The sequence below is a fragment of the Dryobates pubescens genome, chromosome 32 (assembly GCF_014839835.1).
Source record: "Dryobates pubescens isolate bDryPub1 chromosome 32, bDryPub1.pri, whole genome shotgun sequence".
Classification (NCBI taxonomy): domain Eukaryota; kingdom Metazoa; phylum Chordata; class Aves; order Piciformes; family Picidae; genus Dryobates; species Dryobates pubescens.
In genome coordinates, this window is record NC_071643.1 from 5,338,969 (window position 1) to 5,355,267 (window position 16,299).

Genomic DNA, 16,299 nt, shown 5'->3' on the forward strand with positions numbered 1-16,299 from the left:
CAGCAAGACAGATTTTAGCTCATCTATTTTTCTCTTAGTTGTTTCATATAGCTACATATAGTGCTTGAGATACTGGCAGACTCTTTGAAATGCATCACGTTCTTAACATGCACCAACCCTGAAAGTGGGCATGTGAAAAATCTTCCTCCCTCCCACCCCCATTTCCCTTGCAGCAGTAGCTCTGGCCTTACTACTTCAAGGTGTATAGGAAAATTATCTTCAGATTTACAACTAAAACATGGTCCCCAAAGGGATAATGCACCCCTTCTGCTGAACAAAACAACAAGCAAGGTCTGCGGAGCAATGCATAGCGAAATGTAATAGAACTTGAGACAGAAGAATGTGGGAAGATTCTCCAGCCTTCCTTCTCCAAAAACTTCAGTGTGTAGCCAAATGCTTCCTCCTCTGGAGGCCACCTAAACCCTTCCTTAGGACTAGCTAGAAAAGAAGCCAAGCTGCCACCAGAAAGCAATGTGCTTTCTTCTTAAGGGCAGAGCACATCTCCCCCCCTAGCATTCCTGATTCCTGCTGCAGCAGACTAAAGAACTGAACTTAAAATCAAAACATTACACCTAGAAACACTCCTTACTAGTAGGGACAACCTTAGAGGTACACACAGCAAAACTTTAGAACCGTTCTGAGGCACAAAGCTTTGCACCAGTGAATATCAAAACACAACCCCAAAACCCAGGAGATGGTTATGTGCCTCTGGTACAACCAGGGAACCATCACATCACCAGGTTTACAGCAACAGGTGCCTGGGTGAGCAGGTCAGAACAATGCTTGAGATACTCCAGGCTAATAAAGTCAACCTGTTTTAACTGCCCTGCAGTTGAAACCTTCAGATGCATCTCTTCTAGGAATCAGGAAATCTGAAAGGTGGTGGAAGGAAACAATCATTTTTTTTTCCTTTTGTCCTGCCCAAGAGAACCTACATTTTTAAAATGTATAGCCATAACATGTCTGGCTCTGAACTCTGGATTCAGAGAGACAAAAAAAAAACCACCCCAAAAAAACCCCAAACCAAACCCCAAACCAAAAACAACCACCAAAAAGTTGCAAATCTCTGCATTAGAATTTGACATTTAGTAGACTGCCATTTCAAATGAAGCCTTAAAATTACATTCTGAAGACTAGTGAAGACACGTGCCACGAAGCTCCGCTGCTATGTTACAGTGATGATTTGATAGGAACCATTTTCTTGGGATGGGACTTTTGCTTCTGTTGTTGTTCTGGGTTTTGGAGGCCATTCTGGATCAACCAACAGTTCCTGAGCTAGATGCATATACTTGGCTTTTGGGGTCTTCTCTCTACAACCGAACAGGGAAGTAAGGAAACAGACTCCACAGCCATCCACAGCCCCCTGCAGAAAAGAACCAATTTGAAAACTGGATTACCATAATAATAATAATTCACTGTACAGTAAATAGCTTCAAATTTACTATTTCATTGTCATATTGAACCTAGAAAGCACAGTACAGCAACTCTGCTGTTCTGTCATCTCTTCTATACTACGGCAGCAATGACATTTAAAAGAGCGTGAAGTACAGTCGGGTACTGTGCGCTATCACACCTCCTCTAAGGTCATCAACAGCTTTTAAGCCTACTGTCTAACAGTTTCAAGAAATACAGGCATGAGAGGTATCATTAAATGACATTACTGCTGAAGAACAAAAGCCTGGTCTAAAGCTCCCAGAGTTCAAAACACTTTAAGCAATGAATTGTTTAACTGAAGGCAGGCAGCCAAAAGTGGCAGGATTAAACTTGCTGACACTGTGAAAGCTAAGGCCTACAGGTATTAATAGTTATTAAAACAGAAATGACTTACTGAACTTAAAGTCCTCCTTCCTATTTTTCCCCTCCCAGGCCTAAATACATATAACTTAACTAGCTGGAGAAGAGAAGAGACAGCCTATAGTCTGCAAGGCTGACATTCTAATGGAGATACACTCAGTGGTGCTCTCCACGCTCTGCATTTCTGTCAAGTGGGGAGCTGACCCAAACGTGAGCTTTAAGCACAACTTCTGTTCTTCCATGAACACAAAGTGATTTGTTCTTGAACAGCCTCAGAAGGGCAAATGTACATCTGAAGTGAATACATTTAATATAGCACTTAGTGCTGAGAAACAAACCACTGTCCTACTAGCAAGAACGAAGGTACAACCAGCCAGCAGGCTGAAAGAAAAAGCTAGTCTTTATGGGATTCACACGGAAGGAAACTTCATGCAGCAGTAACAGACCAGAGCATGATTCATGGTCACCTGAAAAGCAGAAGCTAAATCCTTCCATCTCCTCAATCATCTGCAGCAGCAATAACATCCTATCCTTTGGCATTTTCAGTCATTTAATTTGCACGGGCTGGAAATTGCTGCTTTCAGGAAACGATCTAAAACCCTACCCCAAACTCATTTAATAAAGAGCTGGAGTAGAGCCAGCATCAGCCATTTTGCTTCCAAGCAAATCAAGACGTTCCCAGTTCTAGCATGCTAACTTGTGACAACACAGATAAAATTTGCTCATGTGCAAACTGAAGATAAAGCAAGAGAGGCCTCAACAGCAACCCTCTGGGTTTGCGCTCTGCCGTTCTTGTAGGCAGAGCTAACCTCCTCAAGTGTCAACAAGAAGAAAAAGGTAAACCCAGAAGCCTTTCCCTTTTAATAGCCTAGTTACAGAAATCTAATTTAAGCAGTCTTAAGCTGAAGATAAGGCAACAAAGACACTCAACAGATCACAAAAAGGCAAAACTGATTAATCTGCATGCACTCAAATCATGACAGCAAAATACTAGTCTCCAACCTGAGGCGGCTGGGGTATGGTGAGGCGGTATTCTCCTTGTTTGTCTCGATTGAACACAACCTTCCAAAGGATCATATCAAGGAGGACATTCTGTGAGACATTGCAGTGAGTGGGAAGAATTAGAGAAACTAATGATCATTTGCTGTTAGTGTGCACATCACAAACAAAATCTGAAACAGCGTGTTAGGCAGAACTAACCCAGTGCCGGGCAAAACAGAGAGGTCACGTTACTTGTCAGTACTTCAGTGCTCAACACTTTCATTCTGAGAGTGCTCTCATGACATTTAAGTACACAAACATGTACTTGAGCTCAACAGCAACAATGACCAAAAACTTCATACATCAATACAGGTAACACAAATACACACTCTAAATGCATTTCAATACTCTAAAACACCTGCGAAGCATCAGACAGGAGGGGCTTAAAGCAGTTGCGCCTCAAATCATCTTTGTTGTTATAGAGTCCTTCATGCTAGAGCTGTGCTTTGTTTGTGGTCTGTTTTAAACCAGTGGCATTCCCAGACAAGCTTCAGTGGAGAGGGAAAGCTGAGCAGCAGGAAGCCTTGCAGGAATTCTGTAAGAGCCATTCCACGCTGTAAAGAGCTTCCTCCCCTTCCTCCTTAGGTCCAACCCAAATCTATCCCACTCTGGCTTAAAACCGTTGCCCCAGTTTAAAACTCAGTGGGTCCAATGTGTTGTGTAGAAGTTTCATTCCTTCACTTCTGCTATAGCTCATTGGCTTTCTGTCCTTCTCTGCCTGACTGGACTTTCTGCTCACTAAACCTTTCACTGCAGAACTACTGGGTACCACAGGTTGTATCTAGGAAAAGCTGCTGGTGCTGTGTCCTTATTTTACCAAGGTTATCTGTATGTATATCGTCTGGAGTTTGTTCTACTGAGACTTGAAATGTCTCCTAATGATGAAACACATGAGGGACTGGATATTTTCTTTTGTCACATTTGCCAGTTTTACACCATTGTGTCTCCCTCTATGACTGTAGGCAGTTTTTTCATTACTTCAGCACCAGGAATGGTTTCTGACTGGTTGTCCTTCCATGTGGGTGCCAGACTAGGTTCCCAAAGCATGCATGTTCTTTCTACCAGAAAAACATTGCACAATGAAGGCAGATCCTAGCAGATGTTCCTCCTTAGCCTTCATGCCTGGTACAGACATGCTTAAACCAGACTGGCTTAAAGAATGAACATTGAACAAGCTGAGTATTTGTTGGCAAGTGCTTTATAAAAGCACCATAAAATTCTGGTATACACTAAAATCCAGCTAATCAGATCCACTTCTCAAGGGCCAAGATCAGTCAGATGTTAGAAATGGAACTTGTCCAAAGAACAGAGATGGAAGCTTCAGGCCATGGAAGATGAAAGAGGTTCATACCTCTGCTCCATTTGTTGAGGGCTCTCAAGTCAGCCCACACAACTATCTGAAGATAAGCAGATGTTCTGAACGCACTGCTCAGCTTCTGCCCTCAAACAGGTTGCCCAGGAATGGGGCTGAGGCAATGTCCCTGAAGACATTCAAGATCAGTCTTGATGTGTCTCTGGGCAGCCTGATCTAGTTGGAGGTGTCCCTGCTTGCTGGAGTGGGGGTTGGACAAGATGACCTTTGAGGTTCTCTTCCAGCCTGATGCAATCTGTCAATCAGCACCACATGGAAGCATTTCAGGGTGCCCAGAGTAATACTTCTGGAGTTGGACAAACACAGTTTGAAAGCTGGGACAAAATCAAGTTATGGAAGATAAGTGTGTATCACAAACCAAAGTTCAGGGCTTGAGGATCACTGGACAATGCTTCTGTTTGACACCTGCTGTGCAGTAAGACAACTTAGCTCCCTGAACAAAACATTCAACAGACAGTGAGACTGGAAAGTGAAAGAGGTTTCAAGACAAAGCAGAAGATCCCAAGCAATTAATGTCAATAAAACTGAAGTCTATAGGTACTTCTATTGTGCTACCCAAGTATGGGTAACAAGATAAATGGGAAAGTGTGTTTAAAAGGAACATGACAAATCATCCTGCCAGCTTTGGCAGTGACAGTTATGTCATAGTTATGAACTAAAGTGCTCACAGATGCTAACTCAAACCTGCAGAGGAAAAAGAGTGGGGTGGGGTTCAGAGAAGAGGCTGAAAGCAAGAGCTTTACAGTAACTGGGTTGCTGAGATTCTGTTTAGTAGTAATTCAGAAGTTTATAGATTGATGTTGCAGCTAATAAGACCCAGAAGTGGAACCTTGTGAACATTTACAACAGAGGAGAACCATTTGTTTCAGAGGGGCAGGTGCTGATACGTGGATTGACACAGAAACACCGCCAGAGTGTGCAAAAGTTAAAGACCACCTGCAGAGCAAAGTCATTTCTCCAGCAGAAGGCAAATTTATTTCCCTCAGGACCATTTCTCACTGACCTGAAAATTGTAACCATCACCAAATATTTACACCCCCATGTATCAACACAAGGAATAATCTCAGGGCTTCCAAAGACCTGATCTGCCAGGGATGGGAATAAATACATGAAAACTGACTCCAAAACAAAGAAGAAAAAAAAGACAAAACTCAAACAACCCAAGAAATAGGGAAAAAAAAATCATTTCCATCTAGGAAGTTTGGTTTAAATGTACTGGTAGGAGAAAAAATGAAAGCCAGGATCCTGCAGCTTCAGAGTAACTATTTTGTTTCAATAGCAAAGACAGCAACCTAAAATAGAATGCAAGTTGTGACAAATAAAAAGGAGGCCAAAAAAAAGAAAGCCATTGTGAGTTTGGTAGTAAAAAAAGAGAAAGAAAGAAAGGAAAATGTCACCAGCAGGGTTAGAGCAAATAAAAGCCAATGTGAGAAAGGCATAGAAGGGTTAGCAAGGATGAACTTGTTAACAAGAAGGCAAAAGGCCAGGAAATTAGTATGTACTACCATGTTTTGGAAGAGACAAGTTTTATCCTGTGAAAACTCAAAAAAAATACATTCCAATAAGCAGCATATGTGGTAAATCCCATTTGGAACAACATTCTGAACACAAGGCCTTGATGATTTTTGATTCAAGTATCTAAAAATAAACCAGCTGTGGTTGGTCTTAGTCTTAATAAGTCAGGAATAAAAGGGAACAATAGCTAACTGGAAAGAATATTGAATCATAGAATCAATAAGGTTGGAAAAGACCTCAAAGATCATCAAGTCCAACCTGTCACCCAACACCTCATGACTACTAAACCATGGCACCAAGTGCCACGTCCAATCCCCTCTTGAACACCTCCAGGGCTGGGGACTCCATCACCTCCCTGGACAGCACATTCCAAGGGTGAATGACTCTCTCAGTGAAGAACTTTCTCCTCATGTCCAGCCTAAACTCCCCTAGTGCAGCTTGAGACTGTGTCCTCTTGTTCTGGGGCTGGTTGCCTGAGAGAAGAGACCAACTCCCTCCTGAGCCTCCTCTTCTCCAGGCTAAGCAACCCCAGCTCCCTCAGCCTCTCCTCACAGGGCTGTGCTCAAGGCCTCTCCCCAGCCTCATTGCCCTTCTCTGGACACCTTCAAGAGTCTCAATGTCCTTCTTAAACTGAGGGGCCCAGAAATGGACACAGGACTCAAGGTGTGGCCTAACCAGTGCTGAGTACAGGGGCACAATGACCTCCCTGCTCCTGCTGGCCACACTATTCTTGATGCAGGCCAGGATGCCATTGGCCTTCTTGGCCACCTGGGCACACTGCTGGCTCATATTTAGGCAGCTGTCAATCAGTAGCCCCAGGTCCCTTTCTGTTTGTCAGCTCTCCACCCACTCTGACCCCAGCCTGGGACTGTTGTGACCAAAATGCACTTGGACTTGTTGAATGTCATCATGTTGGACTCTGCCTATCTGTCCAGTCGGTCGAGGTCCCTCTGCAGAGTCCTTCCACCCTCTAACCAATCAACATCTGGTCCCAACTTGGTGTCATCTGCAAATTTACTGATGACTGACTCAATCCCCTCATCCAGATCATCAATGAAGATATTAAACAGGATGGGGCTCAGCACTGCTCCCTGGGGGACACCACTAGTGACTGGCTGCCAGCTGGATGTGGCACCACTCTCTGGGCACGACCAACCAGCCAGTTCCTAACCCAGCTCAGAGTGCTCCTGTCCAAGGCACGAGCTGACAGCTTGGCCAGGAATTTGCTGTGGGGGACAGTGTCAAAGGCCCTGATGAAGTCCAGGTAGACTACATCCACAGCCTGCCCCACATCCACCAGGTGGGTCACCTGATCATAGGAGGAGATCAGGTTGGAGAGGCAGGATCTGCCCTTCCTAAATCCATGTAGTAATATTCAAATGGCAAAATGGTATGATCCAAGCAAACACTGTGTTGGTTACCTTACTAGCAATCCCTCAGATAGTAATGGAAATATTGCCTGGAATCTGCAGAAAATGTTATGCATGAAAACCAGTTAATTGCAGCATGCAAGGTTGAAAGGCTTCTTCATTTGGCAGGGGAAAAAAGTGACTAATGGCTGCAACCAAAACTTAGATGTATTCAGGCTGGAAATAAGGCATCAATTTAACAGGGAGAAGACCTAATAATAGGAATAGACTTTGTATCCAGCCTCCTTCTGGAAGTATCTGTCAACATAGGGGTATGTGGATGAAAGGTAGGGCACAGTTCTGCCCATATTAGGTTTGGAATTATAGAGCAGAAGAGGTCAGTCTACAGTGACTAACTTTGGACAAACTCAGGTCTGGAAAAAGCAGATCTGCATGAACATTTCTACTTTTCAACTCACAAACAAGTTCTTTACCATGAGGGTGGTGGAACATGGGAAAAGGTGGCTCAGGAAGATAGTTGAGGCCTCATCCCTGGAGATAGTCAAGGTGAGGCTCAACAGGGCTCCAGAAAAACCTGATCAAGCTGAGGATGTCCTGCTTACTGCAGAGGGGGTTGGACTAGATGGTCTTAAGAGAGATTCCTTCCAACCATTCTGTGATACTATGACTTGGATCAGATTGGATGAATAAATTATATAGCCTTGTATTATCCAGAACAATAAGCTATGCATAGGATGATGTGTATGTAACTGAATGAAGGTGGACTCCCCTAAGGATTTGATAGAGTTCTTTACTATATTATGTTATTCTGAAGCAAATTAACACAGCAAATAAGTAAGAGCAGCATCATTCTATGAAACAGCTGAAATAAGTCTTTCACATTTCCCCCTTCCCTCTCCTTACTAATAAAAAGGGTTTAAAGGGTTTAAAACAGAAGACTTTGACACCTTCAATGTAACCTACAAGGATGTTTTTAGGGATGCAAACAGCGGCATGCTGTCAAGAGGCTTTCTACACAAAAGACAAACAAGCTCACTGAACAACAACCACCCAACACTTAGGAGAGAAGCATTTTGTTCCCTTTTGAGTTCCTTACCTCAGTCAGCACAGACACAATTGCATTGAGAACAACAATGACGAGAATTCTGAGGCGCCACTCGTACGGCACACACACCAGCTGGGAGAGAACGTTGGCAGATGTTAACAGCACACATACGAGGTAAATATATCTCAAATCAGGCTCAGCTAAACATTCTCCCTCCCTCCCACCTAAAGATCACAGGATCAGAGGGGGTTAGGGGTGGGAAGGGACCTTTGGAGATCAAGTCCAATCCCCCTGCCAGAGCAGGACCATAGAATCCAGCACAGGTCACACAGGAACACATCCAGACAGGGCTGGAAAGTCTAGAGAAGGAGACTTCACAGCCTCTCTGGGCAGCCTGTTCCAGTGCTCTGTGACCCTTACAGTGAAGGAGTTTCTCCTCATGTTGAGGTGGAACCTCCTGTGCTGTAGTTTATATCCACTGCCCCTTATCCTACCACAGGGCACAAGTGAGCAGAACCTGTCCCATCCCTCTTGACACCCAGGCTCAGATATTTATAGACATTAGATGCCCTCTGAGTCTTCTCCTCTCCAGACTAAAAAGCCTCAGGGATCTCAACCTCTCCTCACCAGGCAGTGCTCCAGACCCTTCATCATCCTTGTAGCTCTTCACTGGAACCCTCCCCAGCAGATTCCTGTCCCTCTTGAACTGGAGAGCCCAGAACTGGATGCAATATTCCGGGTAAGGTCTCACCAGGGCAGACTAGAGGGGGAGGAGAACTTCCCTGGATCTCCTGGACACTCTCCTCTTAATGCACCCCAGGATCCCATTGGCCTTCTTGGCCAAAAGGGCACATAGGTGACACATGGATAACTTGTTACCCACCAGGACTCCCAGGTCCTTCTCCAAAAATGTAAAGCTCTGAAGGGGTGAAAGGCTGGGCAAAAGGCAGCCAATGGCTTACCCTAAGGAACATGGACACCTGAATATCCCCTGCTGAATCTTACCTCAAGAAATGCATCAATAGACTCAACAGGATGCAACATGATGAAAAATATGAAGACATAAAGAATTATCACAGATACAACAAAGAGAACTGCAAAAGAAAAAAAATAATCAGAGTTTTAGACAGTTTCTCCATGCATCATGGGTTCACTACTTCCTGGAAACCAACTCTTTCCTCCCTCTAAACCACGTCCAGGTGGATATTCATAATACAAGCTGTGCTGAGAGGCATAAAGAGACAGATGGTCAGACCAGATTTCTCACTGGCAGAGCTGAAACACACACACACACACACACTCTTCCACAAAGCAACTATTAACACAAATTTCTGCATTTAGTACTTCCCTGCTTCCATCTCTGAATCCACAGAATCACAGTACTGTCAGGGTTGGAAGGGACCTCAAGAATCGTCCAGTTCCAACCCCCCTGCCATGGGCAGAGACATCTCACACTACAGCAGGTTGCTCACAGCCACATTCAGCCTGGCCTTCAAAACCTCCAGGGATGAGGCTTCCACCACCTCCCTGGGCAAACTGTGCCAGTGTCTCAGCACCCTCATGGGGAAGAACTTCTTCCTAACATTCAATGTGAATCTACCCATTTCTAGTTTTGTTCCATTCCCCCCTGCTCCTATCACTACCTAAGACCCTAAAAAGTCCTTCCCCAGCTTTCTTGTAGCCCCCTTCAGATATTGGAAGGCCACAATAAGGTCTCCTCAGAGCCTTCTCTTCTCCACACTGTACTACCCCAACTCTCTCAGTCTGTCCTCATACGAGAGGAGCTCCATCCCTCCGATCATCCTCATGGCCCTTCTCTGGCCACGTTCCAGCATGTCCATATCGTTGTCACAGGGGCTCCAGGACTGCACACAGTAGTCCAGGTGTGGTCTCACCAGAGTGGTGTAGAGGAGGAGAATCACCTCCCTCAACCTGCTGACCACTCTTCTCTTGATGCAGCCCAGGATACAGTTGGCTTTCTGGGCTGCAAGTGTACACCGGTACAAGTGCACCAGAAGGTAACTGCACTATGGTTCTCCTAGCAACACTATAACAGCTGAAGTGGCACAGCACAATTGCAAGCAAGACATGGATAAACAAGGGCACAGTCACTTGGGAGTTCTACTCAGAACAGTGTACAGCAAGAAAGGACTCACAGTTTTTGTAGCATGGCTGTCTGAAGGGTTTTCCTTTAGAAAAGACAATTGCCACTATGAGGTACTGAAAGCTGGATATAAAAAACAAAGTTGTGTTCTCATAATTCTTAATGTAATGTTCATCGTGAAGAGTCTCATTCTCCTGGTGTGCAGAGCTGGTGTTTGTGGCATGCAGTACATTACAGGCACTACAAGATGAGGGATAAAAAACAGCACACACACATTTAATGGTTTTAATTACAGGTAGTAAGAAATAGTTCAAAGCTGTGGTAAGGGAGGTAGCAATTTATGTCAGTTCTGAGCTTGGGGTTCTTTCATGCTTCCAGCTTGCACATTTGCTAAATGAAATGTCTAGGAGCTATCACTGCAGATACACTTGGAAGACTGGGAAGAAAACACTGCAGTCTAAACCAAACATAAAATACTACAACACATCTTCCAATTCACATTTCTGAAAGTTCTTTAGTGGAACACTAGCAAGGAAACAAAACTTTTACCATAGAGTTAAAATAGGCCTGAACCATTAATCCCAAATGTCAGTCTCAACTGTCCATAACTGAGAAACCTTCAGGCCCTGCAGTCTGTCTCTGACCACTGGCTAACTGCTATGTATGGGTATGTTTTGCACAAAAATATCTGCTAGCAGACTAACAAGCTGCCATACAGAAGCTTTATCTACCAAACTTCCCCAAGAGGATCAATAGAAGAAGAGAGCACGTTATTGCCCATAGCAGCTTTCCAATCATTACTGCTTCCTTCCTGGAGCCACTGAAACACTTACTCAGATTCTGTTGTCCAAGGCTCATACCAGGACTGCTGTTTGACCCAAAAAAACCCAAAGGTTTGGAAAGCAAGGCAGATGATGATCTGAGACAAAACGGAGCACAGAAGTGGACCTGAGATAAGACCTGATGGAGGCCTTCGCGCAACAAGCTCCTTCCAAGCAGGGTTCAGACTCACTGCAGGCAGAAAGGAAAATCAAATTATGCATTACATCATTATGGTTTTCCACTGTACCCTTCTTCACATTCTGTGGAATCAGAATGGCTTGCTCATGACATCACTTGAAAAACTAGTCCAGAACTGCAAGCGTGAAGCCGTCCTGAAAAGATTACGCTGCAACAGAACAATGCCACAGTGCCTTCTACAGGCTGGTTACCCTCAGTGGCACAGGATGGCAGGGGACAATAATAGAAGCCATGAGACTTGAGGAATGAGTAGTGTCTGGCCAAATTCCCTTTGTCTGGCACAAGGAGTTACAGCTCATCTCCCAAGTCTGCCATTTCTCCAAAGAAGCAATTTCTGTTGAACTTGAAAACAGATTTCTCCTGTTAAGCTGTTACATCTGAGTGCCTGGCTCATGTGTGGAATGATAAGCTTTGGAGCATAGCATTTTGTGGGCAGAAGTTCCACTACAAATGCAAGAAACCAAACCATTTGAAAAAGATGACACTGGAACAAAGCCTGATTTGATTTCAATATCAGTTTCCTCGTGTCAGTAGGTATTTATCGCTTCCTGCACTGTGAAGGACTACTTTTCATCACCACAACTGGCTTCTCATATGATGGCTTGTCACAAGCTTCAAGTGAATCTAACTCCACAGACAGTGATTTGGATTTTTTAATACATAACTGTAGTAGCTGTAACATCTTAAATGTCACAGTGCTCTCTCCAAACAGCATGGCATTGGGTATTAAGAAACATCTGACCAAGTGAAAACCTCTATGTAGAAGGCCAGCAGAAGCACTTCAGAGGGATACTTACTAGTGAAGACAACCACCAAAATGATTGCCAAGTCGATGAAGAGAAACTGGAAATCTCCCAGATTGCTCAGGATCTAGACAAGAAATCACAGCTGAAGCATTGGTAATTTCTTCACACCAAGCAGCATCTTACAGTGACACTCCTGTGGCATGAATTGCTTACATTTCACTCTATGAACAAGACAGCCTCTTGTCAAACTGGCTTGCTTTAATTGCAGGAGTCTTGATGACCCTGCAATTCACTGATCAGTTCCTGAAGTATGAAATAATTTCAGTGTCAAGACAGGCAACCTATATGTTAACTGAAATCTGTAAGCAAACTTTTACTACTGAACTTTACAAACCACTGAAGGAATACCTTAGGCCCACAGCTCTCAAAACACCATAACCTTACTGTGCAGTCATGCAATTGTCAGAATTTCCACCTCAAAGGTCTTTTAATACTTTGCAAGTTTAGCTTACCCAGAAAACACTCTAAAATCCAGGATTTCTGTCACAAGCCACATTGTGACTCAAATCATGTTAAACAGGAAATATTCCATTGCACTCTGGTTTTCCCCCCCCCGCCGCCTAACTTCATACTTGCAAGCTGCTCTCTTCCAACCCTCACATCAAAGGAATGTATTTGCCTTTAAATCAAGACAAGCTATTTTAAAATGCTGACAAGTTTTAAACTGAAAATTGTACTGTTATCCAGTTCAGATGCTTGTGTAGACTTCCCACTGTAAAGACTGTCTATTCACAAGCATGAAAAACACAGGGCCGTGGCATTTCGGCACACGGTTTAATGGTCACGGTGGTCTTAGCTTGATGGTTGGACTCAATGACCTTAGAGGTCTTTTCCAACCCAAACAATTCAATGATTCTATGTTTTTCATACAGTTACTATTGAAAAAACCCCAACACACACTGTCAATACTTTTAGGTCAACAGCAGGTTTTAGAATGCAGGTGTTACGTACTCAAGAGAGACTTGCAACGCTTTAGATTAAATGTCTCTGGAATTTCAAATCTCTGGATTATGCTGGCACTGCTTAAGCACTTAGAGAATACTTACAGAATAGAGCAGAGTAACACTGATGTACTGGATAATGCTGTACAATGCCATGAACTTAAATACACAGAAGGAAGTTATTAAAGCAGCACGGCCTTCCCTGTCAAAACAAATGCAGTGGTGTAACTAGAAAGCTTCCTGCGCAAGCAGTTAAACTCTGCTTAGCAACATGGTAGCTGCCATCAAATACTTCAACAAGCCCTATGAGGGACATGAAGGTGAACACATACAGAGAAAAAAGGGTGAGAATGGGGCACCTTCAAGTACATCAGAGTTGCAAGCATGCTGTATGAGCCACCACCTTATTTCAGTGTTCATTGGACTCTCTGAAGTACATCAGAGTTGCTAGCACACCTTATGAACTGAGCCACCACCTTGCTTCAGTGCTCCTTGGACTTTATGTGGTTAGAGGTTTTAAAATGAAGGTCTGCTTGCAAAAGCTTCTATGAAGCACTAGTTTACTACACAGATTGAATGAACATGCAGTCAGCCACAGAGCTGCTGACTTCCAAAATGCTTCTGATTACGCATTACCTCATTAGTTCCACACAAGACCTAAGGAGATTCTTCTCTGGATGACCTTTATCCAAAATGATTCCCTAACCTCCAATTCTAGAATCAAAAACTGGTCACATTCTATTTAGAACATTTGTTTTCTACTTAATACCATACTGAGCAGTTTGCAAGCAATTTCACTCTTCAGATATTACACACAGCCTTTATGGAAGCTAACACAGTCACTAAGATAAGTGAAATACTAGCATCTGGAAGCCTGCTCACACTCAAAAAGCCCAACTTAAAAAGGACAGACCCACTGCATCATGGTATGGCAAACTTCTGCTCAGAGTACTTTCAGTAAGGAAACACAACTACTGAAAATGTATGGCTTGTTCTTTAATTCCAACTGGACCTGGGGGTACTAGTTGATGGTAGGCTGAACATGAGCCTGCAGTGTGCCCAGGTGGCCAAGAAGGCCAATGGCATCCTGGCCTGGATCAGGAACAGTGTGGCCAGCAGGAGCAGGGAGGTCATTCTGCCCCTGTACACTGCACTGGTTAGGCCACACCTTGAGTCCTGTGTCCAGCTCTGGGCCCCTCAGTTTAGGAAAGAGGTTGAGTTGCTGGAAGGTGTCCAGAGAAGGGCAACAAAGCTGGGGAGGGGTTTGGAGCACAGCCCTGTGAGGAGAGGCTGAGGGAGCTGGGGTTGCTTAGCCTGGAGAAGTGGAGGCTCAGGGGAGACCTTATTGCTCTGTACAACTACCTGAAGGGAGGCTGTAGACAGGCAGGGGCTGGTCTCTTCTCCCAGGCACCCAGCACCAGAACAAGAGACACAGCCTCAAGCTGCACCAGGGGAGGTTTAGACTGGATGTTAGGAAGAAATTCTTCATAAAGAGAGTGATTGCCCATTGGAATGTGCTGCCCAGGGAGGTGGTGGAGTCACCATCACTGGAGGTGTTTAGGAGGAGACTTGATGGGGTGCTTGGTGCCATGGTTTAGTTGATTAGGTGGTGATGGGTTGGACACGATCTCAAAGGTCTCTCCCAATCTGGTTTATTCTATTCTATTCCTACAGCATCCAATATATATTCATATAAAATATGAGAAGTTAGACAGATGCATTTAAGTTCACAGTACGTGGCATTACCTGATCAGCTTTGGCACACAGGAAATACTAGGTGTTCTGGAAGTGAATGGTGATGCCACAGAAGCCTCCAGTTCAGACAAAGATATGCCACCATGTGCCCTCTTTAGTGCCTGCCAGTTAGTGTTGAAATAGAGAAGCATTAAAGCTCGCTCTTGGCTGTGAAATCTAACCGAACAACTCTGGATGGAAAATAAAGCAATACTTACGCCACAGTCATTTGCTCCATCTCCACACATGCCTACATAATAACTGTCAAAACCAAAAGCAGAAGTCAGTATTGTTGTGGACCATTCCCTAATTACCATTGATTGAGCTTATTCCCTTAAATACTTCTTTGTTATTTGACTCGTTCAGAGTCTGCATCGTAATGAGTGATCAGTGATACCGAAAGCAAACACTGCTGCTGCTATTACACATCAAAGAAGTAGACAGAAAAGTAACACAACTTAGATCAAACCAGTAACAGTTGTCAGCCCACTATCATCCCAAGGTGGTCTAAAGCATCTTTGCTCTAGGCAGAGGGAGATCTTTGCAGTATCTGTAGAGCTGCAAGGCCTCCCACCAGTGGACAGCAGTACACTGACCATTATCCCAACAGAAGTCACCCCTCTCAGACCGCTTCAATACACAGAAGACATTTGATGAAGCTGCCTGCTAAGCCAAGTGACCAGGTCTATCACATGTGTTTGTCAGTTTAGTTATTCATCTTTTCCAACTTCCTGAGAAGCCTGGAACTTTCAAAAACCAGCCAGCAGATGGTACTGCTCTCACGCTTGCTCAGCTAATGGGCTGATTTCCCAACTCAAGGAAATCAGATTAGCACCCAGCCTTTTCCACGTGGCAAGACAGCTAGCAGCAGATGTAATTTTTAAACCCTATCACCCCAAATTCTGTCAACCTTTCTGCTTTCTAAGATTAAGCAAACACTTACTCTACGTTTTGTAAAGCTTCCACCAGCTGGGTTTTCTGATCGGGTGCCATGCGAGCAAACACGGTGCCATGCAACACAAGCTGGAAGACAGAAGATTCCTTAGTGCTCACAGGGAAAAGGCTCTTCACTATCAAAAGTGTCCCTACTCAAGTCAGATGCTCACCTTGGGTACCAGGTCCTGAAAATGCTCCAAAATCACCGCAAATGACTTCCCATTCATTGCAAAATGGTATTTGGTCATCTGGAGATCCTCAAGGCTTTCATGGACCAATTTAACTGGAATATCCTACCAGAATCATAGAAGCATAGAACTGTCAGGATTCAAAGGGACCTCAAGGATCATCCAGTTCCAATCCCCGTGCCATGGGCAGGGACACCTCACACCAGAGCAGGTTGCTCACAGCCACATCCAGCCTGGCCTTCAAAACCTCCAGGGATGAGGCTTCTACCACCTCTCTGGGCAACCTGTGCCAGTGTCTCACCACCTTCATGGGGAACAACTTCTTCCTAACATCCAATCTGAATCTATCCATTTCTAGTTTCATTCCATTCCCCCTAGTCCTATCATTACCTGACACCTGAAAAAGTCCCTCCCCAGCTTTCTTGTAGCCCCC

At 44.3% G+C, this 16,299-nt stretch overlaps 1 protein-coding gene across 1 annotated transcript in view; it reads right to left on the reverse strand.

Annotated features, from left to right (window-relative positions):
• Positions 1 to 1,022: 1,022 nt before the first annotated feature.
• Positions 1,023 to 16,299, reverse strand: part of ATP13A3 (ATPase 13A3) — a 73,166-nt gene continuing 57,889 nt past the window's right edge. Inside the window, exons 23-34 of the mRNA XM_054175578.1 lie at positions 15,849 to 15,971; positions 15,686 to 15,765; positions 14,961 to 15,003; positions 14,755 to 14,864; positions 13,114 to 13,210; positions 12,059 to 12,131; positions 11,075 to 11,252; positions 10,294 to 10,481; positions 9,143 to 9,231; positions 8,189 to 8,269; positions 2,797 to 2,886; positions 1,023 to 1,363 (exon numbers count right to left, since the gene is read on the reverse strand). Coding sequence (XP_054031553.1) covers positions 1,166 to 1,363; positions 2,797 to 2,886; positions 8,189 to 8,269; positions 9,143 to 9,231; positions 10,294 to 10,481; positions 11,075 to 11,252; positions 12,059 to 12,131; positions 13,114 to 13,210; positions 14,755 to 14,864; positions 14,961 to 15,003; positions 15,686 to 15,765; positions 15,849 to 15,971 — 1,350 coding nt within the window. The 3' untranslated portion in view covers positions 1,023 to 1,165. The remainder of the gene's footprint in view (positions 1,364 to 2,796; positions 2,887 to 8,188; positions 8,270 to 9,142; positions 9,232 to 10,293; positions 10,482 to 11,074; positions 11,253 to 12,058; positions 12,132 to 13,113; positions 13,211 to 14,754; positions 14,865 to 14,960; positions 15,004 to 15,685; positions 15,766 to 15,848; positions 15,972 to 16,299) is intronic.